Source organism: Cynara cardunculus (assembly GCF_001531365.2).
Source record: "Cynara cardunculus var. scolymus isolate 2C chromosome LG 1, CcrdV1, whole genome shotgun sequence".
In the NCBI taxonomy this organism is placed as follows: domain Eukaryota; kingdom Viridiplantae; phylum Streptophyta; class Magnoliopsida; order Asterales; family Asteraceae; genus Cynara; species Cynara cardunculus.
Genome location: NC_037528.1, coordinates 22,367,142 through 22,394,768, shown reverse-complemented (window position 1 = coordinate 22,394,768; position 27,627 = coordinate 22,367,142). Strand labels below are relative to the sequence as shown.

Genomic DNA, 27,627 nt, shown 5'->3' with positions numbered 1-27,627 from the left:
TAGTCACCGGTACAATGCACATAAAACATTTATATAGACTAATTATGTACTCGGAAAAAAGAAATTCAACTTAGGAATTATAAACACTTAGCTTTTCTTTATTATTAGAATGACTAGAGTACTTAAGGAGAAAAAAAATGAACACACCCAACTCCTAAAATTTCACACCTTATGTTTCAGGAAGCATGTGAGCACATAAATTTACTAAAAGGGCTAACGTTAGGTTTCGAGTTTCGGTTGACTAACCTGGTTTGGTGACGGATGTCACAAACGGTTCCGAAAAACTGAGAACCGGAATCGGAACCGTTCTCAATCGGTTCCGTATTTTAGGAACCAGAACCACTCACCAGAACCGCGGTTCCAAGGCGGTTCCGCAAACGGGTACCCGATTCCGCTGCTCACCTCTAATTGAATGAGGATACCAAACTTATCTCTTGATTTTATCGGGCCACAAGATATGTCTCGTAATTTAGTTCGTTTCCAGAACTTGAAGAGCACAATTTTTCAACATCATGGTTGTCTCTGTCTTTAAAGTTTGAAGAAAATGATTCCTAATCCTTTTTTCCACTTGTTCTCGTTCTTAAGAGTTAAGTTATATCTGCGAATTAATAATTTTCGTATTTCCATGCTTTCGTTCACAAGTTGAACAAGTATTATATCATTGATAAAATATTACGATTTCGATACCTTTACTTTATTGGATTTCTTTTTTGACATTAACAAATTGACGTTGACCAATTTCGTTCACAAATTGTCATGTTTGCTTAAGCGAGTTGCTCCCATATGCACACAACTTTCAAAGTGAGTTCGCAAATCGCATTTGAACTCACATCTACCAATAGATCTTGTATCGTACGATTTAATAATCGTGAGGATTATCATTTATAAGTTTAACCATCACTTTTTCATTTTCTCCACCACCACCACCCACCCCACTTGCATCGGCGATGCTCACAGTAATAAATATACAAATTCTAATGGCATAAGACTACAAAATGTGGGCTGCTTACTTTTTCGTCTACTACCCTTAACGGATTACTGACCATCTTTTTGAGAACATCTAGTGCAAAAATTCAAATCACGATGAAAATCTTAATAAACTTTTCGATCTCCAAGATATCACCAATATCTTTTATAACTCAGGCTAGCCAACCTGCATCGTCAGGCACCACCCCGCTCATTTTCTTCACTGTTCTCAACATCATCTTATCGCCTTCACTAGGAACCTAAAGATAGATTTGGCCCGATCCGACTCGACCCCTTGGGGACAGAGTTACATGAGAGAAGTAGAGCACTATATTCACTTTCCATGCCCATTAAGAACGAAGTGTACTATATTCACGTTTCAGTGTCACAATTTTCTTATAAAATGACTAAACTACCCTCATGTGATAGACATACGAGAGCATTTAACAAATGGAAGATAACGAGCATTAGTAGAAAGATGGAAGCCAAAACGAAACACAAATAATAAGCGTAGATTTGTAATAAATGAAGTCGAAGGACTAAAACTGAAATCTCAAAAGCACATGGACATATTTGTAATGTACTCAAAAGTCAAAAGTATCCGAACCACAAAACTAGACCCGGCCCATAATAACAAATTCGAAATAAATCCATTACAATGCTTTATTTTATAGTATCTTAGAATATAACCCTTTTCATCGTCTTCACTGAGAAATAACAAAACTCGACCTAAAGACCACACCCCATCGGAACCCTAGAATTGCAAAAACAATCACGTCTCTTGTCACCATCTTTGTTGGCCTGCGAAGGTTTTGGATGATAAAGTTTCATAATTCAATTACTTGTCCAGATTTAGTAATTTACCAATGGGAGCGAGTAGAAAGCTTCAAGGTGAGATCGATCGAGTTTTAAAGAAAGTTCAAGAAGGTGTTGACGTTTTCGACAGCATATGGAACAAGGTATTTCCAAGTGTTTCTTAGTTTCTTCAAATTTGTTGACGTTATTGGTTTTTGAGGTAATCTGTATGCTGAAGTTGTCATGTTCGCATGTTGAAATCTCGTGTTTTAGGTTTACGATACTGACAATGCCAATCAGAAGGAGAAGTTTGAGGCCGACTTGAAGAAGGAGATTAAGAAACTTCAGAGGTACAGAGACCAGATTAAGACATGGATACAGTCCAGCGAGATCAAGGATAAGAAGGTCATTTTTGTTCCTATTATCTACTTCTTTGTCATCAAAATTGATAATCAAGGTACGCAGTTGATGCGTCACAAGCATGTCACAGTCGCTGGCTATCCAGTCTAGTCGCCTTATGAAATAAATGTAGCGTACCCACTGTGGCGAGCCATCTAATATTCTTTGATATCTGGACGTGTATTATTGACGGAAGTTTCTGTTTGATCAACAAATGATAATTTCAAATACATGGATGTGTTGCTTAAGAACTTTAACAGCATGACCGAGTATGTAATATCTCTTAGCAACTAGTTGTATTGCATCATGGAATAACAAGGGAAATGAAGGAACTCTTTGAGCAATTCTACTCAAGTCATTGTTAAACTCAATTCTCAAGGAGATTTTTAGCTTGAAGTTTACTTAGATTAAGCAGACTTGCAAGGAAAGTTCAAATTCTGCTTACATCGATGACCTCATATTTGACAATAACACCTTAACTGGTTTTTGATCTGAAATGCTAACCGAATGAGTTCTCTGATTCTCATACATATGTTCTATTTTCCTTGTGTCTGTTGGCACTTGCATCTTTGTCACTGTAGCCACTTAATCTGGTTTCAATTCCTACACCAAAAGTTAGATGCTTATATTATATTTATGTTCAACTACTTCCTTCCTTATTGACATCAGGTTCTTCTTTCTGATACGTGTTGACGTAGGTTAGTGCCTCTTATGAGCAGGCTCTGATGGATGCTCGCAAGCTTATTGAACGAGAAATGGAACGATTTAAGATTTGTGAAAAGGAAACAAAGACAAAAGCTTTCTCTAAGGAAGGCCTGGGACAACAACCTAAAACGGTAGGTATTGCATCTTTTTTGTGGATGATATCGAGTTATGCATGCATGGAAATCATCTCTGTCATTGTAAACTCGATACTTTTTTTTTTCTTCAATAACGTAGTATGAAAAGTTTATATATTGGTAATCAGTATCCAGGTCTTTGCCAGGTAGTAGGATCTACCGTTAGTTAGAATTGATGTTGCACTTGGTCCTTTTTTCTTTTTGCTCAGCTGGGTTAAATCACTTGTCTTTTAAACAGTAAAATACCATTGGGTTTGAATTTATTATGGTGAAGTTCGTTGTTAATTATCTTTTGTAGGATCCAAAGGAGAAAGCCAAGTCAGAGACTAGAGATTGGTTGAACAATACGGTATGATTATACTTCTGATTTGAAGGCCTGCCTTTGTTTTATTGCTTGAGTTGTTGGTCTGGTTCTTACTTATCTAGTAGTTCTTTAAGTTTCTGTTAGCTAAAGGTGTGAGATGTTGTATCTTATTGTTATATAAGTTTGTTTGTGTTGGTATTGCCGAAAATGAGGATTGCCTGGTCCTAGAGGAATCCTTGGCAGCTTCAATTCATTTTTCTTTCCTCCAACTCAATTTTTTGGCCTTTAAGGAGCACAAAAGGTATAAAAAGGACTTCCAAAAAAAGAATGTGTGCCTCTATATTATGCTTACATTTTATCTTTTGAATCTACTCCATGATTATTTTATCGAATCTATTCGTCATGATTATGTTATTGCTCAGTGCTCACCTCTTGCACCTCCATTTAGTTGATTTTTGTTGAACACATTATTCCTATGCACTGAGGAGTCTCCATGGAGCCCTTCTGGTACAAGAGCAATTCTTCATAGAGTTGGTGTACATCCGTGCTTCCTCAACTAGACATTATGTATGAAGACGCTTATAATTGTTTAGGTGTCAGAGCTCGAATCTCAAATCGATAGCTTTGAAGCTGAGATGGAGGGGCTGTCTGTTAAGAAAGGAAAGACGAGACCACCGCGACTGGTAAGATGGCGAATATTGGATCCAGTTTCTCTAAATTCCACATCGTATTTTAGACTTCATTTCTTTAGAATTTTCTCTATGATTCATAATCAGTGGACTTTTTTGTTCTATAGACACATTTAGAGTCATCAATTGCCCGGCACAAGGCTCATATAATGAAGCTAGAGTTGATATTGAGGCTGCTGGATAATGATGAGTTGAGTCCTGAGCAAGTCAATGACGTTAAGGACTTCATTGATGATTACGTGGAACGAAATCAGGTCTTCTTTTATTTTCTATTTCATGTTCTCTCAAAAGTTCCTTTGAGGTCTTCCCTGTGTTGAAACACGTGGTTAATGTCTTTCCAGTCAATGCTAGATGGTATCTGATCTAGATGCCTATCTGAAAGTTGCTTATCAGATATTTTCTGATGGCCATGATTATTAGCAGAACATGTCATAGAGTTGATATGCTTGTTTTTTTTCTTTTATTTTTTTAGATATAAAGGAATTTCATTATTTTCCCGAAGCATCCTCCAATATGGCACCTTTTAGGGTATTAAGCCAGGTCATTTCTTTTGTAGGAGGATTTTGACGAATTTGAGGATGTTGATATGTTATACAACACCTTATCGCTGGACAAGGTAGAGGCGCTAGAAGATTTAGTTACCATTGGGCCACCTGGCCTTGTTAAGGTACATATTTCTGCTGTTGAAAACCTTACTCTCTGAATGTAGATTTGGTTTCATCATTTGAGAACATATGTTTTTTTTAAGTCTTGCCTATATGCATCAGCTACATTACAATATTTTAAAATTGGTTTATTTAAACCAGTTCCGAAGATCCTTCACTATCTCTAGATTGAAGGCTTGTCTCATGTTATAGCTCTAGTGGTTCTAGGACCTCCTCCATATTATTGCTTGTTGCCGGTACCTATACTTAACCCCATCGTTACTTGTTGCATATTAACCACCTTTTGAAGTGGCTGTATAGTCTTGTCAAGTTGTTAAACCTACATGTACAACGAAGAGAGCATCTTTCGCCTTCTTTTTGAAGTTAATGAAGTTACTGCCCTTTTCCTTATATAATCATTAGCTATTATTGTTTCAAACACCGATGTAACTCAAGGATCAACTTTCTTTATTGTTCGTAGCTCCCCATCCTTGTCTGCACTAAAATTCGTGTCAAACATTGATTCCGCTTGGTTTGAGTTGATCCATTTTGTTATTGCTTCGGTTGGAACAAATTTATGTTCTATAAAAGCTTGCATCAGTAGTTATGGGTTTAGATATGGGAAATTTTGGATTTTCCATGATCTTAATATTTGATGTTAGAAGCTTTTGATCAACTTCCTTTACTGTTTGTAGTTTCTCATCCTTGTCTGCACTAATATCTGTGTCAAATGTTGATGCTTGGTTAGAGTTGATTCGTTGTTATTCTTCTACTGGAACAACAGATTTTGTTCTCTTGGAGAAAGGTTTTTATGAATAATTGTTAGACATGGATTATTTTCATGATCTTAATTTGTAATATAAAAAGCTATTTTGATGTAAACGAGAAGTTAGTCATGATGCCAATTTTCTTTAAACGAGAAATTAGTCGTGTACATTCAGTCAAAGGGATTTTCTAAGCTGTATTTTCTTGAAACCTTGAGCAGTATTCATCTTTGTGGCGAGGCATGTGTCCTTTGTCTATCACCTGATTGAATTCCTTGAACTAGCTCATCCTCATACATAATTGCCTAGACCGGAATTTCGTATAGGTGGCAAAATGGACAGGGCGACGGCTTGGGTAAGAGGTCAAAATGTGTGTGGGTAAACATCTAGAACAAGTCAACGGGTGGGTTGACCTGCCAACACTATTTTTGTCCTTTTTTAATTTCATTAATAATTAACATATAAAATACGTTTACAAAAACAATTTTGTTAGAATAATGATCCAAATGTTTTGAGTAAAATAATTAGGAGGTTGTAAACACTTGAGTATACTTTGGGTGAATTATAAATTGCCTGTTCCCATTTTAACTTATTTTTTGAATTTTACCCATTATCAATAAAATATAACCCAGATTGACCCATTTTCACATAAATGGGTTGAAATTTTCCCATCTAGATTTTTTTATTAGTAGTTGTCATTTAAAATACACTTACAAGTATCTTCTACTCGTGTACAACACGTCAACCCCAGTCCATGCCTAGACGTGTATTTCCTCAACAATGAAAATACCATCTCCTTACTTTCTTGAAAACTTTTTTCCCCTTTGAACGTTGTAAATCAGTTTTACTTGTAATCATTGCATAAAGTTGCTTCTTTTGGCATAAATGTGGATCGATTTCTGTGCATATTCACTTTCTCTTTCTATGAACGGGAATGTCGTGGTGCTGTCAAATTTTTTGATCATGATTGTTGAAGTGTAATACATAAGGCAGGTGGATATATTACTTAAAAGGACACCATAGTATCATTGGTTCATATATTATGTTTTCACAGTTTAATCTGTGCATGTCAATCTTTAGGCTAGGCAGTTTAGACCATAATGAATCAATAGTAGGCCGGCTTCATTGTCCTACATAGAAAAGAATAAATATTTTCATGAAAACAGTGGTCATTATTAGTTTGATTTATTTTTTGGCAGGGTGTTGGGGCCACTGGTGCTGTTCTAAGTATGAAAAATGCTTTGTCTTCACCTCCAGTTCAGTCGCCGGTATGTTGAGAAATTAGTTTGCCAACAATATGACACATGTCCATCGCTGTCATGCAATAAGTTAGTCTATTTTTAGTATCTCAACTTGGATGCTCTTTATGTAGCAGCAAGAGGAGCCTCCTTTTGTTGGAGTTGTTGGGGATTTGGAAGACCCATTGCTATAAACTATTAAGGCATAACCTTTGAGAAAAATATGCAACTAAAACCTAAAAGGGGCACATTGAGTGGTGACCCATGCATGTAACTATACGCAATGTGCAGATCCAAATAACCTTGCAACTAATGCTCCACTTAGAAAAGAAAATGGAAAATTAACTAAAGAATCGAGCATATGCTTGGTYGGTTGGCTGAGTTGCAGATCATGTCTGTTTTCTTTTTTCCATTCTATTTCATATTTTGTTCTTTTATTTGTACTAAAATAAAGGAAAACTTGTAGTTGCTGCTCCCCATTCACCTGCGAAGGCATTTTTTTATTGCAAGTTAAAATTTCTTTTCTAAATGTTTTTAAATTTCATGACACTACCATTCAGGGGTATTGCTTTGACCCAAGTCCATTTGAGACATGCATGTAATACATTATGACTTATCAGACGTAATAGCTGGATCAAACATGAAAATAGTGGTAACAAGGTCGGTTAAAAGCAATGTTATTATTTAGTTAATTTAGGCATAGGAAGTAGCCGGTGGATGCAGATGGGATTATTTTGAATGAGATCCTCTATGTGTCAGCTTGTACGTTGTTTGCTGCATCATGGGTTCTGCATAAACAGATCATCCATGTGGGTGGTATGTGTGATCCATTATTCTGATGTTGGGTGTTCGATTTGGTGTATGGAAGGGGGTTACAGGCTTAGGGTTCAGAGTTCAGGTTGGTGATAGAGGGGAGGGGGTGTTGGTCACTGTTTATGGTTAAGGAGATGGGTGTTATGTATGGCACCTTGTATTTGAATGAGGCTTTTTTGCTCGTGGTGGGCTCTGGTGTTTCTATCAAGGAGCTGTTCAGTAATCTCTGAGCCTCCTCCACAAATACAACATATAATGCCATAGTTTTGTATGAGTTAGTGAACTGCGTCTATATTCCTAGAGTTTGATAAGAGAAGCTCATCATGATAATTGGTAAGTCAATTGTCACATTGTTTTGTTGTATTCAAGTAGGGAAGTAAAATAGGCATCTCTTTTGTCTAGGCTAGATGTATTCAATTGCATGAGTTAAGGATATTAAGTTGGCATGGGAAGGCCCATAGGACCATGTTAGATATAAAGCATGTAAACATTTTGTTTTCTAATTGAATTGTCTTGGCGTCTCATCATGGAACAGGTGAGGGTGATTACCTGCATTTTTATCAGTGGTTGATTTCTATTTATATGTATGGTAAGAAGTTTGATCATTGGAGGTCTGCTGGTTAAAATGTTCTATTAGAAGAAAAAACACATTTCTGGTCCTGGGTGGCCAGAAAGAAAGGTATTAGATGCTCACACAAGGGGATTTTGAGGCCTTTTTCTATGGTAGTCTATATTTACATCCTTTCGGATGTCAGATTCTGTAATAAATAGATCAAATTGATTTGACCATTTATGCTACAGGTCTGTTGGTTCATTAAGCCTGTTGGATGCACGTGTCTTTGTGGCTTGCTTTGCTTTGATTGTTCTGAAGGTGTCTCCTTGTCAAAGTCAAACAGATGCTTTTGTCAGTATGTAGTAGGTTAGATGCTGTGGTAATCCAATCACAAAAACATATTTTGTTTTAGTTATTGAGGCACTTGCCGTATGAAAAAGAGGTTGTGTTATAATGGTCAACCACTGTTCATTTTTGAGGAGAATCAACTTAGTGTCTAAAGTCTCAAAGTAAGTTAGCAGCCAATACAACAATACAAATATGCCTCTTATATAGCAACTGGATCCACTGAGGATTTAATATCTGGTAATGTGATACTTGATCTAGAAATTGGCTGATTATGTTACCGGAATGTTTTCATTCTTTATATCTTCTGTAGATGTGGTTATGACCAACGTTGAAAGTGTTTATGCTTGAATATGAACTCATTATCTAGTCTCAATTTTGTTTGGTTCTGGTTTTTGGATGGCCAGGTTTCTTGATTTCCACAGTGAACATATTAACCAATAGCCTGCTAGAAGTGTTTGTTCTTTCTATCATGTCCCTGCTTGAAGTGTTTGTTCTTTCTATCATATCCGATGTGCTTTTATGATACAATCTGAACATTTATTGGATTCGCATACTGTTGGTTAGGGAAAAGTCCAGAAAACCCAACAAACTTTCTTGTTTTGAATGATCAAGTCCCTGAACATTCTTTTGAATGAATAAACCATTGAACTTTCTCATTTTGAGTAATCAAGTCACTGAACCTTTTTTAATAAATAAACAATTGGGCTTTTATAAATTGGTTACATACATCATTTTAACGCAAAAAAGCTACATGTAACCACCAGCAAGGTTTTAAAGTGAAAAAAAACCAAAATCAGTTTTACCGTTTTCAAATCCTACGTCATTCATACGACTCACACCCAATGCCATCACTCCCTCTTGCCGCCCCATCATCTCAGCTCTCTCTAAAAAAGGGAGATCGGTGGCACGGGTCAACGATGGCGATGGATGGTATCGAGAACGGATGACGATTTGGGGGGGGGGGCGAGGGGGAGCGATGTCATTGGGTGCAAGGGGTTTGAATGACGTAGGGTTTGGGAAAGGTAAAACTGATTTATGTTTTTTTTTTACTTTAAAACCTTCATAGCTGGTTACAGGTAGCTTTTTTGGGTCAAAAGGATCTGTAGGTGACCAAATTTTAAAAGTTCGATGGTTTATTTATTCAAAAAGAAAATGTTCATAGACTTGATTATACAAAATGAGAAAATTAGATGGGTTTCCATTCTAAAATAAAGTTCAGGGACTTAATATTCAAAATGGGAAAGTTCGTTGGGTTCTTTCTGAACTTCCCCCTATTGGTTGAGATTGTAGAGTATGGGCCTTACACTTTTTGGAGGCTTATTGATCAGATATTCTCTTTTGTTGCTCCATGCCACGGTATCTTTTCAATAAAGTTTGTTGAGGAGGTCTTGAATCGCAATGTTGTGTTTCTATTTTGGTCATGTCATGACTTATGTGATGACCAATAGTTGGAATACTCATTGTGAAGAAGGAAGGCTGATGCTCTGAGGACAATTCACTAAAATAAGCCACTATAACTTTCGTGTACTGAAGTAGAACTTTCACTCATCAACAAGCATCGTTATATATCCCCTGTGCCATTTTCCAATGGAGATCAAAGATAATTGTGATAGGTTTTGGAAATAACATAGTAAGTATACTGTTGGATATTATTGAGTACTGGCGAATTGGAGCATGGAAAAAGCAGAGCATATGAAACTCTGAATTAGATCTGTTCAAGTTCATGTAAATAAATTCTTTTCACTCTGCTGTATTAGCTACTGAAGTTTGTTTGCACCATGATGAGATGCTATTTAGCATCATTTTGAATTACACCAAAACATGTTTTCATCTTCGTATCATTTATACCATGTGATTTACACATCAACATCTGTGTTCTCTTTATTCTTTCTTGGGTTGGTTTAATATGTATTTTTATGCAAAATATATTATGTGGGCATGCTGAGTTCCTGCATGGGTCACATTTACCTTTTCTATTTAGCAGGGAGCTTCTGTCCTAGATCAAGTTGAGGAGACGGTGTCCCAGGACAACAGTTCAGAGCAGGGAGCAAGGACCCCACCTCCAAAAAGCAGTGCAATCTCGTCTTCTCCTCCAACGCCAACTGGCAACCATGCACTCCCTGTTGCTGTTAGTGCTACAACTCCTAATCTTGCTGCTTCCTCGATCCTTCCAGGTCCAACTTCTGTTCGGGGTGTCTTGGAGAATACAGGCTCCACCATACCTTCGTCACCCATAAACAATGCTGCTAAGGAAGAAGAGGTTGGAGGCTTTCCTGTTCGTAAATCATCTCCGGCCCTGAACGAAGCTGGAATAAGGAATCTGGGTAGAGGCAGTCTGATCAACCAATCTTCAGTTACTATCCCTATTAGCTCCGTCGGTAGTATTTCTACCAATGGTTCCCATGGTGTTGCTCCCTCAGTTTCAGAAATGGCTAAGAGGACTATGTTGGGGACTGATGAGAGACTTGGCAGTAGTGGCATGGTGCATCCTCCGGTTTCATCTTTGAGTAACAGAATGATCTTGCCACAAGGTGTTAAAACTAGTGATGCTTTTAGTTCAGGTGATAATGGAAATGCTAGCGAGGCAGGAGGTATGACTGCAAGAGTGTTTTCACCTTCTGGAGTTCCTGGCATACAGTGGAGGCCTGGAAGTTCCTTCCAGAATCAGCATGAAGGGGTATGTTACCTGGTTTTCCTCTAAGTTCATCTAAACACCAAAAATGAATCCTGTCCCTACTTGTCCTTCCCTATCGCGCTTTTCATTGTTGTTTTCTTTTACAAAGGTAAAGGAATAAGCAGTGCTGCTGAAACACAAAATAGGACTGCAGATTTCATCTTAACATGGAATCTACAATATATATAGATTGAAAACTTAATTTCAAAATTGGGATGTGCCAATTAAATTTGAACAGAACGAATATGTGGTATCTGTTACCCGCATTACATTGTGGAGTTTTTTAATTTTGTTTAGCCTTCCTTCTCCTCAACCTAAAGGATGTGGGCATGTGGCTTCAAATCTTATAGGCGACACTGTTTGAACATTTCAAGAAATGAAGAAATTGGTTTGGCCTACTGCTCACAGTATCGGCATTTCTTTTAAAATCTTTGTGGTCCAAGTGCCTAAGAAAAAAGTCCTTAGTGTGCTTGAATGGTTTGGCAACTTTTAATTTTTTGAAGTTAATGGTTTTTCTTGTTTGCTACACAGGGACAGTTCCGTGGGAGAACTGAAATTGCACCAGACCAAAGGGAGAAATTTTTGCAGCGATTCCAGCAAGTCCAGCAACAAGGTCAGAGTACCCTTCTTGGCATGCCTCCCATTTCTGGAGGAAATCATAAGCAATTCTCGGCACAGCAGAACCCTCTTCTGCAGCAGGTGCGTCTTTATTATTGTCCAACATTTTCTTTCTCCTTTGTGGATTTAAGTAATTGCTAGGTTTGTTTTAGGTGTAATCCTTTTGGGAACATAAGCAGATAGCAGAAATTACTCTGATTTCTTTTGTTAGTAATATTTAGTTTAATATAAATCATGCTTTTTTAATGCACAGTGAAGGGTGTTAATATTTGAATTATATTTACAGTTCAATCCTCAAAGTCCAACTGTGTTGTCGCAAGGTGGGTTGGGTGGACCACAGCCAACAGGTCCTAACCCTGTCACATCTGCACAACAACCAACTTCGATACATCTGCAGTCTGGTCAACAGGCACTTATGTCGACTGGTTCTAAAGATTCCGGTACGCGTAATAGTAATTTCTTAATTATATATTGTGGCTTGTTGGTAATACTCTTGCAACTTTTTTTTAACGTTCTGAATGTTATTGTCATATTTTCTTCTGACTACCAATTCATTTAAAAAGGAAGTATTGTTTGGCATCCACACATTTATCTTTGACATCTGCCTATCCTTTTGAATAACAATATGCACTTCAAGCAGAAATTGGCAATGCAAAAATTGATGAGATGGAGCAACAGCAAAGCCTATCTGATGATTCAGCTGCTGATCCTGCCCAAAGTCCTGGGCATAGCAAGAGCTCTGTAAATGAGGAAGATCAAAAAGTGTCATATGCATTAGATATGCAGGTATACTTGCTCTCAGTTCTACGCTTTTTTGACTTGTAGGAAAGCAAACTATCGGAATATTCATTCAGCTGATTCTTAGGATCAATCTCCTAAAATCTGCGATTCGTTGTAAATTCCTTACGTAGTCTGGACTCTGGCGGCTTGCATTTGTGCTCCCATACTAGTTCTCTTTTACCTTCTGGGCATCTATACAATGTCACAGTCTTTTTGAGGGTAACCATGGGTGTTTGGGCCAGCTTGCACGCACCTCAACTAATCCCATGGGGCCTTGAAGATAACAGCCAGGAAAATCACCCCCCCTCTGAGAAGACTCAAACTGGCGAACTATGGGGAGGAACCCCAACTCCTAGCCTTTATTTGGTGGCCCTCAAAAGGTTTACAACGTTGCAGTTATGTAGACATGCTTTTTCTCCCCTTAAATCCACACAAATAGCAAAAAAAAATTGATGCTTGTAACTAGAGACTTCATGTGTTACCGTTCCTCTTTTGGTATTTTGTCAATATAGTTACAATTTTACAAACTACAAAGCAGTTGGTCATGATCTGTTTCTGAATTTTTGTTATGATAGGCTGGAGCATCTGGCTCCTTGACAGAACATGCACAAACTACACGAGATGTAGATCTCTCTCCTGGACAGCCTTTGCAATCCAATCAGTCGGCTAGCCTTGGGGTTATCGGTAGAAGAAGCCTTTCTGACCTTGGTGCAATTGGGGACAACCTTAGTGGGTTAGCCGTTAGCTTGGGGGGGACTCATGATCAACAATACAATCTGCAGATGCTTGAGGCTGCCTTTTACAAACTCCCCCAACCCAAGGACTCCGAGCGTGCAAAGAGTTACACTGCAGTATGAAAATTTATCATTCTTTGTTAATCCTCTATCATATTGCATGCATGTGTTTTTGGTTTTTTTATATTTCAACATGCATTTTCTCTATTTTCAGAGACACCCTGCTGTGACCCCTTCAAGCTATCCTCAAGTGCAGGCGCCAATCGTCAATAACCCTGCCTTTTGGGAGCGTCTTGGATCTGATAACATTGGCACCGATACTTTATTTTTTGCATTTTACTATCAGCAGGTATTTTATACCTTTTATTTTTTATTTTAGAGAAACTAGAGAGAATCCGTATAGTATGGCTAAAGTTTATGGTGAGTAATTGGTTTTTGTTGTTGTGTGGCATTTGATGCAGAACACTTATCAACAGTATTTGGCTGCCAAAGAATTGAAGAAGCAATCATGGAGATACCATAAAAAGTACAACACGTGGTTCCAACGTCACGAGGAACCAAAATTCGCCACCGATGATTATGAACAGGGAACATACGTCTACTTTGATTTTCATATTGGCAACGATGAGATGCAAAACGGCTGGTATGAAATGCTTCTTCTTCATATTTTTCCAATTTGTCTTGTTGCAAAATGGTTTTTTTTTTCCTTTCTTTTTGTGCTAAGCAGTGTTTTTGCCATATGATCCAACAGGTGCCAAAGAATCAAGACTGACTTCAAATTTGAGTACAACTTTCTTGAAGACGAACTAATTGTGTAAATATACACGAATTTGAAATCCATCGATTGCCATTAGCTTCTGGGTTTTTTTTCCTCTCATGTTTGATGATATTGATATACTGCTACTATTTCCATACGTGAACTTTAATTTAATACCATTTTCGTGTACTTGCATCATTAATAATTTTAGTTCACATATAAATCATAAGCTTTACCATTTTCTCCTCTTTTCAAGTAGCTTGATGAATATAAATCCCTACGTCTCGAACAAATGTTTACCATAAAAATGACACAAAGTACTAGGAGGTCCTAGGTTCAAATTCAAGCAGGAATAAAAATCCTCTTGTGGTCATGGAGGTCAAATGCGGTGACTCTGGGCTATTTGTAAAGCAAGTGGTCGTTCTGGGATTAGTCGGCTCACATAGCGGGTTGAATATCCGGGTTAATCAAAAAAGAAAAAGAAATTATTATACTTTTTAAACAACTACATGACACTTTTATCCTTGATAACAGAGGCTAGAGAGAGAGACTTTCTTTATCTTGTAATTAAAGATTAGAATGAGAAAATAAACACTTATTTTGAAACAAAAAATATGGATACTTAATTTGGGACGGAGAAAGTATATTTTTAGCCTTTTAAGCAACCATCGTGGAGGTTATATCTAATCTAGGAAGGGACAAAAGCTACGATCACCATGATGGTGTATGGGACCAGACACGATAGACAACTTATTGTCTCACCTTTGACGTAACACGAGACAAGATAAAAACTCATTGTTTTATGTTTGGTGTGACATGGGATATAGACCAGGTGGGATTGGACGAGACAAAAAAAGTTCATTTTGTTCTACCAAAATAGGTAGAGCAAGATACGACAAAACTAGAAAATTTATCAATCTACCATTATATGATGCAACCATAATATGGTATATGGTTTACCACCATTCATCGTCGTCGGCTCGTCACTGCCACCAACCCCGACGACGGCTAATAATCACCACCTCCACCTCCACCATTCACAACCTCCTCCACAACTACCACCTTCACCACCACCACCTACCTACCACCATCCATCACCACATAGGTCACCACCATCTCTACCTCCACTATATTGGCCATAACATGCACACCTCCTCCACCACTGTTGACCGCCACCAGCACCAGCACCACCGAAAACACATACTCATATCTACATGTGTATGCATTTGTCAAAGAAATCTAGGTACCTCACAAATTTATTCAATTTTAACAAAAGGCAAATAAGTGCTTCATTTGTTAGAAAAAAAAACTATACGTATCTAACAAATTTCAAAACGATACCCAATTATTTTGTTTGTATTGTAATTTTTTTATAACTATTTAAACTTGGTAAAGATTTATCAATGCTTAACAGTTTCTTGAACAAGACAACATCTTCTATCATGGTTTTGTCATCAAAATCATGAATACAAGTAACATTTAATTTTCCATCACCGACTTATCTCATTGTGCAATCTTCACCAAAACGGGTGCAAAAAAAACGTCATTCATGTTTCTTACACTTTCTTCATCTTACAAGTTACAACTATAAAAACACCTAGTCTTGTTTCTTACACTTTTCACGTGGTATGCATCTAATATTTAATTTGAAGTAATTTCATTGTATTTCAGTTGACATATATCTGCGTGAGTGTAATATTTCTTAAACATGAAAAAAATGAATACCATAATTATATCATATTATCAAGTAATATATTAATATCTTGCGACAATAAATAACTAAAATTTTGATTAACATTTTATATATATGTGTATGAACTCTTACGTAATGTTTATAGAACTCGTTCGTAGGCTTGTTCATCAGTAGACATCTATTGGATGTGAGGGGAACCGAACTGATCCAATCATCAATTGGATGTTGGATTTTGCCAACCGATCTGGTCCTATTAACATTGGATAACCGATCTAATCCAATACAATCCAATGGATGATTGGATCGGTTCGGTTCCATCTATTGGATATCCATCGGATATTCAATGGATGATCCGATGGGAGTGAATCCTCCGGTGTGTTAATTCATTCAAATTCTCCAACAATGAAACATATTAATTTGTCACTTTTAATATGTATTAAAACCAAAACAAAATTAAAAATTAAAAAATAACACAAAACAAATTCTGATTTAAGCAAGTTGAAACCAAATTAATTGGATGTTAGTTGGATAATGGTTAGATGGACAACTGAATAGTCATTGGATGATCAATTGGATGGGTAATTGGAAGTTGGTCGTTTCGGTTTGGTCCAGTTTTGGTCGGTTCTTGATTGTCATCTGAGAACCAACTTATCCAAATTGGATGTTGAGATTTTCAATCTGATTTGATCCAATTACAATTGGATATTCAATTATTGTTTGTCGTTCTAATGGGATCAGTCCAGTTTAGGTCGGTTCTTGATTGCCATCTAAGAACTGACTGATCCAAATTGGATGTTGAGATTTTCAATCTGATTTGATCCAATTACAATTGGATATTCAATTATTGTCGGTCGTTCTTATGGGATCGGTCCATTTTCTGCACGCCCCTACTCGTTCATATGACCCTATCAACAAAATATCGACGTAACCTTACCATAAAACACACAATATACATTACAAAACCTTGTGAAATTAGCTCTCTTGAAAATAAGACTTGGCTTTTGAAAATTATTCTCAGATATCACCGGTTCGAGTCTGCAATGCCACTAGGGATCTTCCTAGTTGTTCTCCAAGACCCTTAAAATTAGTCGAGGTGCGTGCCAGCTAACTCGAACACTTACGATTAACAAAAATAAATTAAAAAAACATTACACACGTATTGTACGAGTTCATAGTCCCTTCGTAACGTATACTTGTAGTTTTATATTCAAAACATAGATACTATCCAAGCCCAATTACTTGGTGGGCTTAAATTATTAAGTATATCAAATGGGCCAGCCCATATGCCCATTTCTTTTTCTTTTATATATGATAGGTTTAATTAAGTCATCAAGAGTAGAGTTGCATACGGATCGGTAAGATAAAAGTCCGGTCGATGCAATTCTACAAAAAGTTTGAACTTGTCGGGATCTTGTAAGGCAAGAACCGAAAAAACCCAACCTATTTTCATATCATTTCTTCTCTAACACAACATTACATTTTACAGTAAAATGATGTTAAGATGATTTGGTCATTAACATGATCGAGTTCAATCGATGATTCGAGGTTTAACTTTTTTGACATTTTGTTGAGTTTTTTTTTCTTTTTTTAAGGTTTTATCTGATTTTGAGATAGTAAGATGCTGATATGCTTGAATCTCATTTTGATTACCATTTGAGCAGTTAATTTTGAGTTTTTTTTTTTTTTGTGTGAAGAATACTTCATATACCAAAAAATGTTAGTTTAAAGGGGTTGTTTGTTTACCTCTTAATAGTTCCATTAAGAGGCAGCAATTGAATCGTTAAAAGATGAATCTTGTTTGACATAAAAAAATCTGTCTCTTAATGGTTCTAAAACCCTCTGAATGATTTTGTATCATGGGCCTCCATTAACCATTAAGCGTCCTAATTTCATCGTAAACAATTATATTTCAGTTTGCACTATATCATGAGAGCCTCTTAATCATTCTGACCACTTAATCATTTTGCACCAAACCATTCAGCAACTTCCAAACAGCTCAGTTAATGAATAAATCCAGGGTCAATGTATTTCCTTATTCTAGGTCGGGACTTGGAGCGGGTATAACCTGCGGCCTAATTGTTTCTAGACTGGCTTGATTGTATTGTATTGAATCTAGGTCGATTTCTCTAGGCTAGGATATTCTCAATCATATTGTTATGTTATAGACTTGGACCAAGAATTATAGCTGGATTTCAACATAAATTACATTGTTTTTAGAGGTCTTAACAGATGAACCTTAGTACGGGTCAAAACATGTTGGTTGACCCGTCAATACTTTTTTCCATTTCGTTACAAGAATTCATACATTAAAAAGATTATATAAATTACGAACATTAACGGATAAAAGACGTCGATATCATAACATTTAAGAATAATAATAACACATGGTCGAGTCACATCCAAATTTCTATTTTCAAAATGCCTTGTCTCCTTCCTTCTAATTTTTTCTTCAATTTCGAATTTTAAAATAACTTTTTTTTAATATTTGTTTTATTGTTTATAGAACAAATATCTAAAATGTCGGTAAAAAATACTAAAAAATGTGGAGTTGAAAATCAAACTCAACAATGTGAAATACTCAATCGGTCCTAAAATAATATATAATTTGAATTAATTGATATTTTCATAAAATCTTTAATTATATCGATAAAATATTTTAAAACTTATAAATTAAAATAAAATCTAAATAATCATTTTATTCATTTATACAAAACAAAATTATGATTAAAATTTTACAAAAGTAAGTATTTATATTTCTACATTCATCCCAAAATAAATGTTCATAATAAAAATATATATACAAAACTACACTTTTTAATTAATAAAAAAATCGTTTTTTTTTTGTTAATTACTAGAAGAGTATTCGCACAATGCAATGATGTACATCTCGATTTTAATGTTTTATTTTATTTTTTGTCTCTGTCGATGTTATAATACGATTTTATGTGTTTTTAAGAAAGTAATAATGATTTTATTTTTGAATAAAATATAAATTTTGAAGATATCATAAAAACTTTTAAAAAAAATATCAATGTTAATATTAAATCAAGTTTTCTAAAAGTTCTATTTTTTGATGTAATTTTTTTAATTAATTTATTTTTTATTATAATTTTAATTAATAATAAAATAATTTATTTTTTGTTTAATAATATAACATTTTATAAAGACTAGAAGGGTACTCGCGCAATGCAGCGGGATACATCTCGATTTTAATGTTTTATTTTATTCTTTGTCTCTGTCAATATTATAATACGATTTTATGTGTTTTTAATAAAACAATAATTATTTTATTTTTGAATAAAATATAAATTTAAAGATATAATAAAAATTTAAAAAATATATATATCAATATTAGTATCAAATCAATTATCTAAAAGTTCTATTTTTTATGTAATTTCGTTAATTTATTTTTTATTATAATTTAATTTAAGTTTAATAATGAAATAATTTATTTTTGATTTAATAATATAATATTTTATAAAAATAATAATTAAATATTTTGTTAGAACTCAATGATTATCCTAATTATATTTTAGATGTTTTATATTTAAAATGAAATGTTTATCCTGTATTTGATTATGTTTATCTGCAGTTAGTTACATGAATTCATATATGAAGCTTTAATAAGTTGTACTTATGCACAATCTACTTGTAATCTTGAGTTTAAGTAATATGCATTAATAAACAGTAATTTATACGTAAAAAATAGTTTTTAGGAATTTTTGTCAGATGTTTTATAATATAATATAGATATAAAGATAAATATTCTTTTTCATATAATTAAAAGTAAGAACAGAAAAATATGCATTTATTTTTGAAAATGGACGGTTATGTTAGCACAAATTAAAATAATAAAGTAGCGTTAAAAAATATTTATATGAACTAAAATAGAAAGCAATTATTGTTTTCAAGAAAGGGGATGATAGTATTTAAATTGGAATCTTACCCAATTAAAAAATAATTATTTTGGATAAAAAAAAGTAATTAATTAATCATAATAAAATTCAAATTCAAATTAAAATTCAAATTCAAATCCTAAAAGATCCTTCAATTCCATTAATTTTAACATAAAAAAATGATTTCATTTCAGGAAGAAGATGATGAACACATCCTCATCTCCAACACTTTCTTGTGCGAATTCGAGTGTTTATAACTCACAAACGTCGGACTCTTCGCCGGCCGGTATTCCGGCAACAGCCTGCCGGACTTATACCTAACGCCACATGCATTACACAGTGTTTTTGGCCCTTCTGGTCCTGCCCGCCACTGTGGGGTTCTTTGAGACAAACAATGGCTGCATCTCCTTCCCTGCCCGCTGCTGCTGCCCTCTTCTTCTTCATGCTTTATCTGCTTGTACACTCCCTGCCCGTAATCTCCACTTCTGCTGCTGTTAGGAGTTGTACTTTTGTTTGGTAAAATAAGCTCACTGTCTGCTAACCAATAAGCTTGATGAAGCAATGGAGGGTCTGTGTTCATGGGGTAATCTTGACACCAGCTTAATGGAGTTGTACCTTTGAATTGACTTCTCTTCCTTCTCTTGCTTCTTGCTTTGCAAGGTACAACCAATTTATGCAGGGAAAGATTGTTTCCCAAATGGGGTTTCTTCTTTTTCTTCTTCATTTCAGAGTCTTTTTCTTCTTCTGCTGCTGCTGCTGCTGCTGCTGCTGTGGTTGTTGTACCTTGTGCATCGGAAGTTGTACTCATGGGATTTAAAGGCATGGCTACTGGTATGCAACTTCCACTGCTGGATAAACAATCTTCCACAAAAATTGACAGCCATTCTGTGTTGATATCTCCTTCTTCCTGCATAACTTCTCAAATTAAGAACTTGTACTTCATGCATTAAAGCTTGTACCTTGCTCAAGAAAACCCATTTCACTCATGAAATGTGAAAACTAAGAAAACACTTCGTTTAAGAAAGTTGTACTTAAATGTACAAGTAAATGAAGCATTACCATGGAGTGGCCGGAGAAGAGGTCATCAAGGCTGCCGAGTTTAGAGCAAGATGGAGACAGAAGTTGTTGCTCCGGCGGATAGTTGGCCGGAATCCCACCTGAAACTGAGACATTCCGGCAGAAGTCCATTCCCTCTTTTACTTTTAAAAGAAGGCAGAGAGAAACAAGATAAAGAGGAATAAAGCAGCATAGATTTTCCACCAGGCTTTTATTCAGAGTAAAGTACAATTTTGGTCCCTCAAGTATACACTAACGTGCTGTTTAGTCCCCTGAGAATTTAATTTTTTGCATTCTAATTCTTTATCCAAAACGGTTTACTTTCATATAGAAACTTCAAAATCTCTTGAAGGTGTTGATAAAAATTTGTTAAAATGCTAATTATTATTATATTAAGCGTTTAGGGGGGAGCCACCAGCACAAATTTCTAATGTATATTAGTTGTGTATCCGTGTAATGCGGCGGAAGCCGTGAATTTTAACGATTTTAAAGTTTCACTGGTTTTATTAGAGAAGATTTAACGATGATATAAGTTACACTTGGTCTTTACATATTAATACAATTTGAATAAATAAGAGTTATGGTTTCAATTACAGTCTATCGATGAAAAAAATTGTACGACAGTTAAAAATCCAATATATTTAAAATTCAACATATTTAAATGGCTCCACAAATGTGTTCGATTTACACCAAGAGTAAAAAATCAAAAGATCGAGAGCAAGATCGAGAGTTATAGAGTAATTGAATGAGTGATGAATGCGAGAACTTTTAATAACTCATGGTGAATATCAGTTTGAATCTCACATCGAGGGATGGGGAGAAGACATAGAGGTATGAGAGGATGAAAACATGAGTAAAAGATGTCAAAAGTATCTTGAAAACATGACAAAAAAATATAATAATATGCATTGGTAACTTGTACTATATGTTATTCTAATTGTAGATTAAGAGATTTTAATACTGAATGCATAAAGTAGTAGTACTTAATGCATTATGAGTTGTTTTTAAGACTTTTAAAACTTTGTGTATAAATGTATAGTAATTTGTGTATTAAAAATTGTTTTTAAGATTTTTGATAAATCTGGTTTATAAGGTAATATAAATAATATTTATATATGATAAAATTTACACATGTTCTATTTAATCATTTTTCTTTATACTTCAATTTTTTATCTTTAAAAAGACTGAAATTTACCAACAATCGTATACTGATTGATCAATGATTAATGGCTTAATATTCAATGTTAAGAAACTAACGTTCAAATCTGTAGAGGGACTCTTTCTTGTGAACGGTTCGTGCTCATTTTTCGAAAGGGACAAAGTCTGTCGAACTCGCTTGGACGAGACACTGAAACACAATGGCAAATGACTCGGGAAAAAAATATTGTGATTTTTTTTATGGATTATCACAAAATTTTCTTCGTTTCTTTGTTCCGTGTATAGTTAATAACACGACAACTTTTGATTCACGTGGTACAGAGAAATGTGCTTCGTTGAGTTCAAAACAATCTTATGGATGTTACAAATTGATGTGACTTATTCGTTAAGATAAGTCGACATCAGTGTTATTGTCATTGGATCAGCTTTACTTGTTGTGTTTCTTGGTCTTTCATGGCTAACATCAAGTTGTATTTCTTGAGGGAATAAGGAGCCGTTTACCCAATTGCTTACCCGATAAGCGCTTACTGATAGGAGTCAACACTATGATTTATTTTGATGCGCAAGATTTTAGTACATCAAAACATATCGAATGCAACAATTTATTGGGTAAGAGGCGTCATCTTCACTTATCAGGTAAGACTCTCCATCATTCTCATCACTCTTACCCGGTAAGATTCTTATCCAGTAAGCATTTACCAAGTAAGTGTTTAGCAAACGGCCCAATTCATTTTTTCGGTTCAATATTTTTTTTTACCAAACTTTTACTTTATGTTGTTTTCGGACTTCGTTTGTTGAAAATGGATGATTGTCTTGTTCTATTGCAAGAATAGATGAAATCCGATGACGGAAACTATCTGCTAACAATCTAGTTTTTTTCAACAGTAACCAAGACCAATGTACTGATCAAATTCTAGTTTATTTGTTTGGATTAAAAGTATGTTTTTTCGTTTGGGTTGAAACGTGTCTTCATCGAAATGAATTATGTATTTGAAAATGTTTTTCTTAGAAAAATATTTTATGTTTTCAAATAATCCGAGAATTCAAATGAAAGACGAAAACTGCTTTCAATGCAAACTCTTTCCAAACTTATGTATAAACCGATTCCGTATTAACTTCCGTAATAAACAATGTTTTCATTCTGTTTGCTTTTCTGTAACGCATATTTTTTGTTTAAGTAACGTCACTTTTTGAATATGGACGTTCACATGTCTTTGTGTGGGTGCCTACGAATTATAATGTTGGATTTTATGTTTGTAATGACTCTTATCAAATTCGGCGATTATAGTTTTGAAATGCAAGTATCTGTATCGTTAATCCGGACGTCCGTACATTGTTTGGACAAATTTACTTTTAGGGTACAAAAAATATATATTTTTTATCTCATTGTTAGAATTGTATTATTCTAGTAAAATCAGATTTCAAGATAGGTGTTATTAAAATGGATTAAAAAAAGGTCCGAACTACTGTAAATACTTGTCTCAGTTTTTTTATACGAACTCTTTATTTTGTGAGTTGTTTCTATTTATATTTTTTAAATAAAAAGGCGGAAAAAATCGTGAAAACAATAATAACATTTTCCGCATTTGGGTTGTCTAACACAATTCTTAAGGGCCTAAGGAGCTGTTTGGCAGTTGCTGAATGGTTTGGTGCAGAATGAATAAGCGGTCAGAATGATTAAGAAGCTCGCATGATATAGTGCAAATGAAATATAATTGTTTGATACACTATCTACGATGAAATTAGGGCGTTGAATGGTTAAGGAGACCTATGATACAAAATCATTCAAAGGGTTTTAAAACCATTAAGAGACAGATTTTTTTTTGCCAAACAAGATTTATCTCTTAACGATTCAAAGATGCCACTTGATGGAACTATTAAGAGGTAAACAAACAACCCCTAAGAGCATATCCAATGCAAGGTTCTTATTAATAAAAAAATGAAGTGACTTGTAGTAACTACCATTGTGGAGAGTTCTTATAGGAACCTTATCCTCTTTAGGTTTTTGTACAAGAACCACTCTTACCATGAAGTTTGTAAGAAGTGACATTTTTCTAATTTTCTTATTTTATTTTATTTTCTTTACTTTATAATTATTATTGATGTTGAAAAAATCAACGAGACACACAAAAAAAGTTCTTATAAATTATCAAAAATTGATCACCTTTAATCTCAAACTCACTCATGAATCACGCTTAATACGGGAATTAATCCGTTGCATCTCATCCTAATGTGCATCCAAGAGTAGAGATCCCTTTTTACGCTTCTCACCTTAACCCTCCTCATTGTAACCCAATCCCCGAAACTGTTTGGGGTCAGATGGGTTATTCATCCTCAAACCTTAATTAGGAGTCACGACGAGACCACAACGTTTTTCAAGGCGTGACTTATGGTAGCAAATCTCTATATCATATATTTTCTATGATTACTCAATGAGTCAATAATATGAAATAACTTAAATTAGGTTAAATGTTAAAAACCAACAAGACATTAAAAAGGTAAAAAAAATCAAATATCGTGTTACAAAAATCACGCATTAGACCATATTTTCCCACAATCCTAATGTGGTGTTAAACACAAACTTTAAACCACGACACGTCACGACAACTAATTTGACAAGTCTTTTAAAATATTGATCACATATAATATTACATTTAGAAAATCATACAATTTTGGCCCTGATTTCCTATCACATGTACGTGGTTATTTGAACCTCCCCCCCCTCCCCTCCCCTCCCCTCTCCTCTCCTCTCTCTCTATATACTATATAGAGAGAGAGTATGTATTCGTTTCAAATGCAATCCATCACATTTGTACAATAAATGCAACCTAATAGATTAAGATATTTATGAAAATGATGAAAGTTCATTTATTATCATTTTGAATATTTATGGAAGGTGAATATAGTTCATTAATTATGATCAATACTTTATATTATAAAATAATCAAATCTTCTATAAAATCACATATTCATCAAATTAAATAAACGGTTGATATTGAATTGTATTAATTATACAAATACAAAAGATTGTATAATAACCTACCTCTATGTGGGTATATATAAATATATATAAAATGCATTATGTTTTGATTTGATGGGGGTTTAATGTTATTGAAAAAGAGGAAAGATTGTGTGGGTAGAGATACCGTGGGCAGAATTGAAAGTAGCATGCAATGCAGAGGTAAGAGGTTTATCGGTTTCAGCAAAATGGAACATCTTCCAATGATTCATTCACCTTCCCTTTTTCTTTTTAATTCCTACTCAGTCTCCGAATAACAAACCCTCCTGCAACTATCAATATGCCATGCTTATTCTACTCCTACAAATAGCTACTCCATTTATTCATTCTCTCTCTCACTCTCTCACACACATATATATCATACAACTAAATATAGCATATATATATATATATACATATATATTGTTTTAATCATGGATGTCCAGATCAACTTAATGATTTTACAGGACTCGAATCGGTAACCTCTTAAGAGTTAGAAGGATACCAATACACTTAATGTAAACGAAATCTTGAAAAGAATCTTTAAAATGTTATTAATATTTTGAAACAATTATTGATGAAGAATAGGTAAAAGAAAGTCTTCAAAAATTATATTATTTAAAATATAAAATAAAATTACAAGTGTATTGAAAAATATCTTGAATAGAAGGGCCACCCAACCACTATTTGGAAAGTGGATTACAACATATACATTTGTCCATTTAATTGAATACAGAAAGCATGTCACATGGCACATGTGACTTCTTTCCAAACCCTCTAAACTTAAATAAATCCAACAATTATTAAATTATACAACATCAAAATAAATTTATATACAGAGACGGACCTAAAAAAATTAACTGATGTCATTGTTAAATTATAAGGGTAAACGTTAAAAACGAGAGTTGAACCTGCAACCTCGTTTTTTTCTCTCTCTATTGTTTTCCATCGTTTTTTTCACCGAGTAAAAAAGCTGAAACTTAAAAGATGAAAACTAGATATTCGTTAAAAATGAGATCTAAACCTGTAACCTCTCAAAAAGAAAGTGTTAATCCCACAACTTGGACCATCTCAGTCATTTTAGATTTATGTTATAAGTTTGACTTTGAAAAATTGCATAGCATCCTTAACAATTAAGCAGATGTATTTTTAAGAATACTGATTTTTTTTCCCCATTATGATGAGACAATTATACAGTAGATGATACACCCCTACTCTCTTAGTAACCACTACTTGCATACCTATTTTCAAGCATTAACTTTTAAAAAAGCAACCATATTTATAAAACTAACTTTTAAAACCTCACAATTAAGAAATGGTAATATTAACTACAAGGGTGGTGTCTGATTGGTTTGAGCTTGGCTTCAAAGGTCAAAAGTACCAGGAGGTCCCATGTTTAAATCCAAGGAGGAATAAAAATCCCCTTATGGCTACGGAGGTTCAAATGCAGTGATTCCGAGCTATCTGCAAAGTTGGTGGTCGCCCTAGGATTAGTCGGCTCGCATAGCGGGTTGGATATCCAGGTTAATAAAAAAAATGGTAATACTAAACATGCATCATATAGGAAATTGAAAGCATTTTATGTCTTTTTTGGGCTGTCTTTTGATTTTTAGTAGGTTCATCATCAAATGCAAATACTACATATTTCACAAGCATTATTAAAGCAATGGGGCATATGCATGAGACTAGAAGTTAAGAAGGTGATTATAACAGGGAAGGACCCAAGACCCACCCACATATACATATAAAGCATTCATGATTTCTATTCTCTCTTCTGTGTATATACATACATGCATGTATGAAGAGGTGGACCCCACTCTACTGCATACTGTGGTACTGACAATTGCTTCGTTCCTCCGTCGTAGTGTAAAAAATAGGTCGTGAAAGGCGTCACTGTATCATTTTCTGAAAGAATTTGCAATAAAAGACTTGAAACACAATAGTTCACATACGAAAAACAAGGAACTAACCAACAAACCAATGATGATTTTGTGAAAAAATATCTATATTTTCGTTCCTTACAGTTAAATGGTGCCACCACTTAAAAAAAATCTAGGTCCACCTCTGCATGTATGTATATATAGATTCCTAACCAGACTGATAGATTAAAAACTAGAAAATGTACAACCATTAACACAAAAAAGAAGAAGATGAATCTATTTATCATCTTCTTGTAATTGCATACAATATAGTTAAGAGGTTAAAGTCCGTCAACAAGTATCGACCAAAACTAACCGAGGGTCGTTTAGACATAAACTTTACATTTAAAGATGATTTAAAATACATGTTTTAAAACACCATTTTGTAAAAACTTTCTATGATAAATGCTTAAAATATTTACTGGTCAAAGTTAAGGAATCTAGAATTCCCAAAAGATTGACCAAAGTCAAGAAGAAAAGGCCTAAAAGAACACTTTAATTGTTTAGACAAATGCACAACACCCAACTGAATTGGATGTGATTAAAGAAAACCCTAATGCATAGAATCAAACCACCACAAAGGAGGTTTAAGGATAAATAATAATAATTAATAAACTAATCTCCAAAATCCTTCACCTTAAAGAGGGAACCACAGCTCTTAACATTCAAATTCAAAACTTTTTAATTTTGATTATATTTATTTACTAATTAATCACTATATTTAATAAGAATGGATGGTTTAAAAAGTCAAGTAGTATTTTATTTACGCATAATTTTCTATGGGCAGTGCTAACCGCACCCCCTTAATAGGGGTRTTGATTGTTTTGAAACTTGTGCAATGATTTTTTGTCATAAACATCAAGTCAATTAATTMTATATTTATATTTTATTAATTTAATTTTATATATTTATATTAAAAAWATATATATTATTTTATTATTTTTATGTTACTTTATTATTTATACTTTTGATTTTATATATTACAATTTATT

General features: G+C 34.4%; 2 protein-coding genes across 7 annotated transcripts; one reads left to right on the top strand and one right to left on the bottom strand.

Moving 5' to 3' along the window:
• The first annotated feature begins 1,607 nt into the window (after window positions 1–1,607).
• Window positions 1,608–14,113, top strand: LOC112510147 (general negative regulator of transcription subunit 3-like). 6 transcript variants are annotated; one of them, XM_025115491.1, is made up of 18 exons: window positions 1,608–1,925; window positions 2,035–2,166; window positions 2,859–2,996; window positions 3,298–3,348; window positions 3,897–3,986; window positions 4,100–4,246; window positions 4,549–4,659; window positions 6,600–6,668; window positions 10,334–10,480; window positions 10,773–10,834; window positions 10,909–11,029; window positions 11,558–11,725; window positions 11,931–12,084; window positions 12,285–12,430; window positions 13,000–13,275; window positions 13,373–13,507; window positions 13,620–13,801; window positions 13,910–14,113. In XM_025115491.1, the coding sequence occupies exons 1-18, from the start codon at window positions 1,833–1,835 to the stop codon at window positions 13,974–13,976; spliced, it is 2,289 nt and encodes a 762-aa protein (XP_024971259.1). In that variant the 5' UTR covers window positions 1,608–1,832; the 3' UTR covers window positions 13,977–14,113. The 6 variants fall into 6 exon arrangements, with proteins under 6 accessions (XP_024971259.1, XP_024971246.1, XP_024971238.1 ...); XM_025115478.1 differs by having other exon boundaries at window positions 2,880–2,996; window positions 10,334–11,029; XM_025115470.1 differs by having other exon boundaries at window positions 10,337–11,029.
• A 5,522-nt stretch (window positions 14,114–19,635) lies between these two features.
• On the bottom strand, window positions 19,636–20,737 carry LOC112522150 (GATA transcription factor 7-like). Its single transcript, XM_025131234.1, has 2 exons — window positions 20,564–20,737; window positions 19,636–20,411 (listed from the first exon to the last, which is right to left on the bottom strand). Exons 1-2 carry the CDS (start codon window positions 20,690–20,692, stop codon window positions 19,695–19,697), a joined length of 846 nt encoding a protein of 281 aa, XP_024987002.1. The 5' UTR covers window positions 20,693–20,737; the 3' UTR covers window positions 19,636–19,694.
• Window positions 20,738–27,627: the final 6,890 nt, after the last annotated feature.

Coding starts and splice junctions, on each gene's coding strand:
- LOC112510147 (XM_025115464.1), top strand. CDS start 1,833: ATGGGAGCGAGTAGAAAGCTTCAAGGTGAGATCGATCGAGTTTTAAAG. Junction 1,926..2,034: donor TCGACAGCATATGGAACAAG/GTATTTCCAAGT, acceptor CTCGTGTTTTAG/GTTTACGATACTGACAATGC. Junction 13,508..13,619: donor TTGCATTTTACTATCAGCAG/GTATTTTATACC, acceptor CATTTGATGCAG/AACACTTATCAACAGTATTT.
- LOC112522150 (XM_025131234.1), bottom strand. CDS start 20,692: ATGGACTTCTGCCGGAATGTCTCAGTTTCAGGTGGGATTCCGGCCAAC. Junction 20,412..20,563: donor TCTTCTCCGGCCACTCCATG/GTAATGCTTCAT, acceptor GAAGTTATGCAG/GAAGAAGGAGATATCAACAC.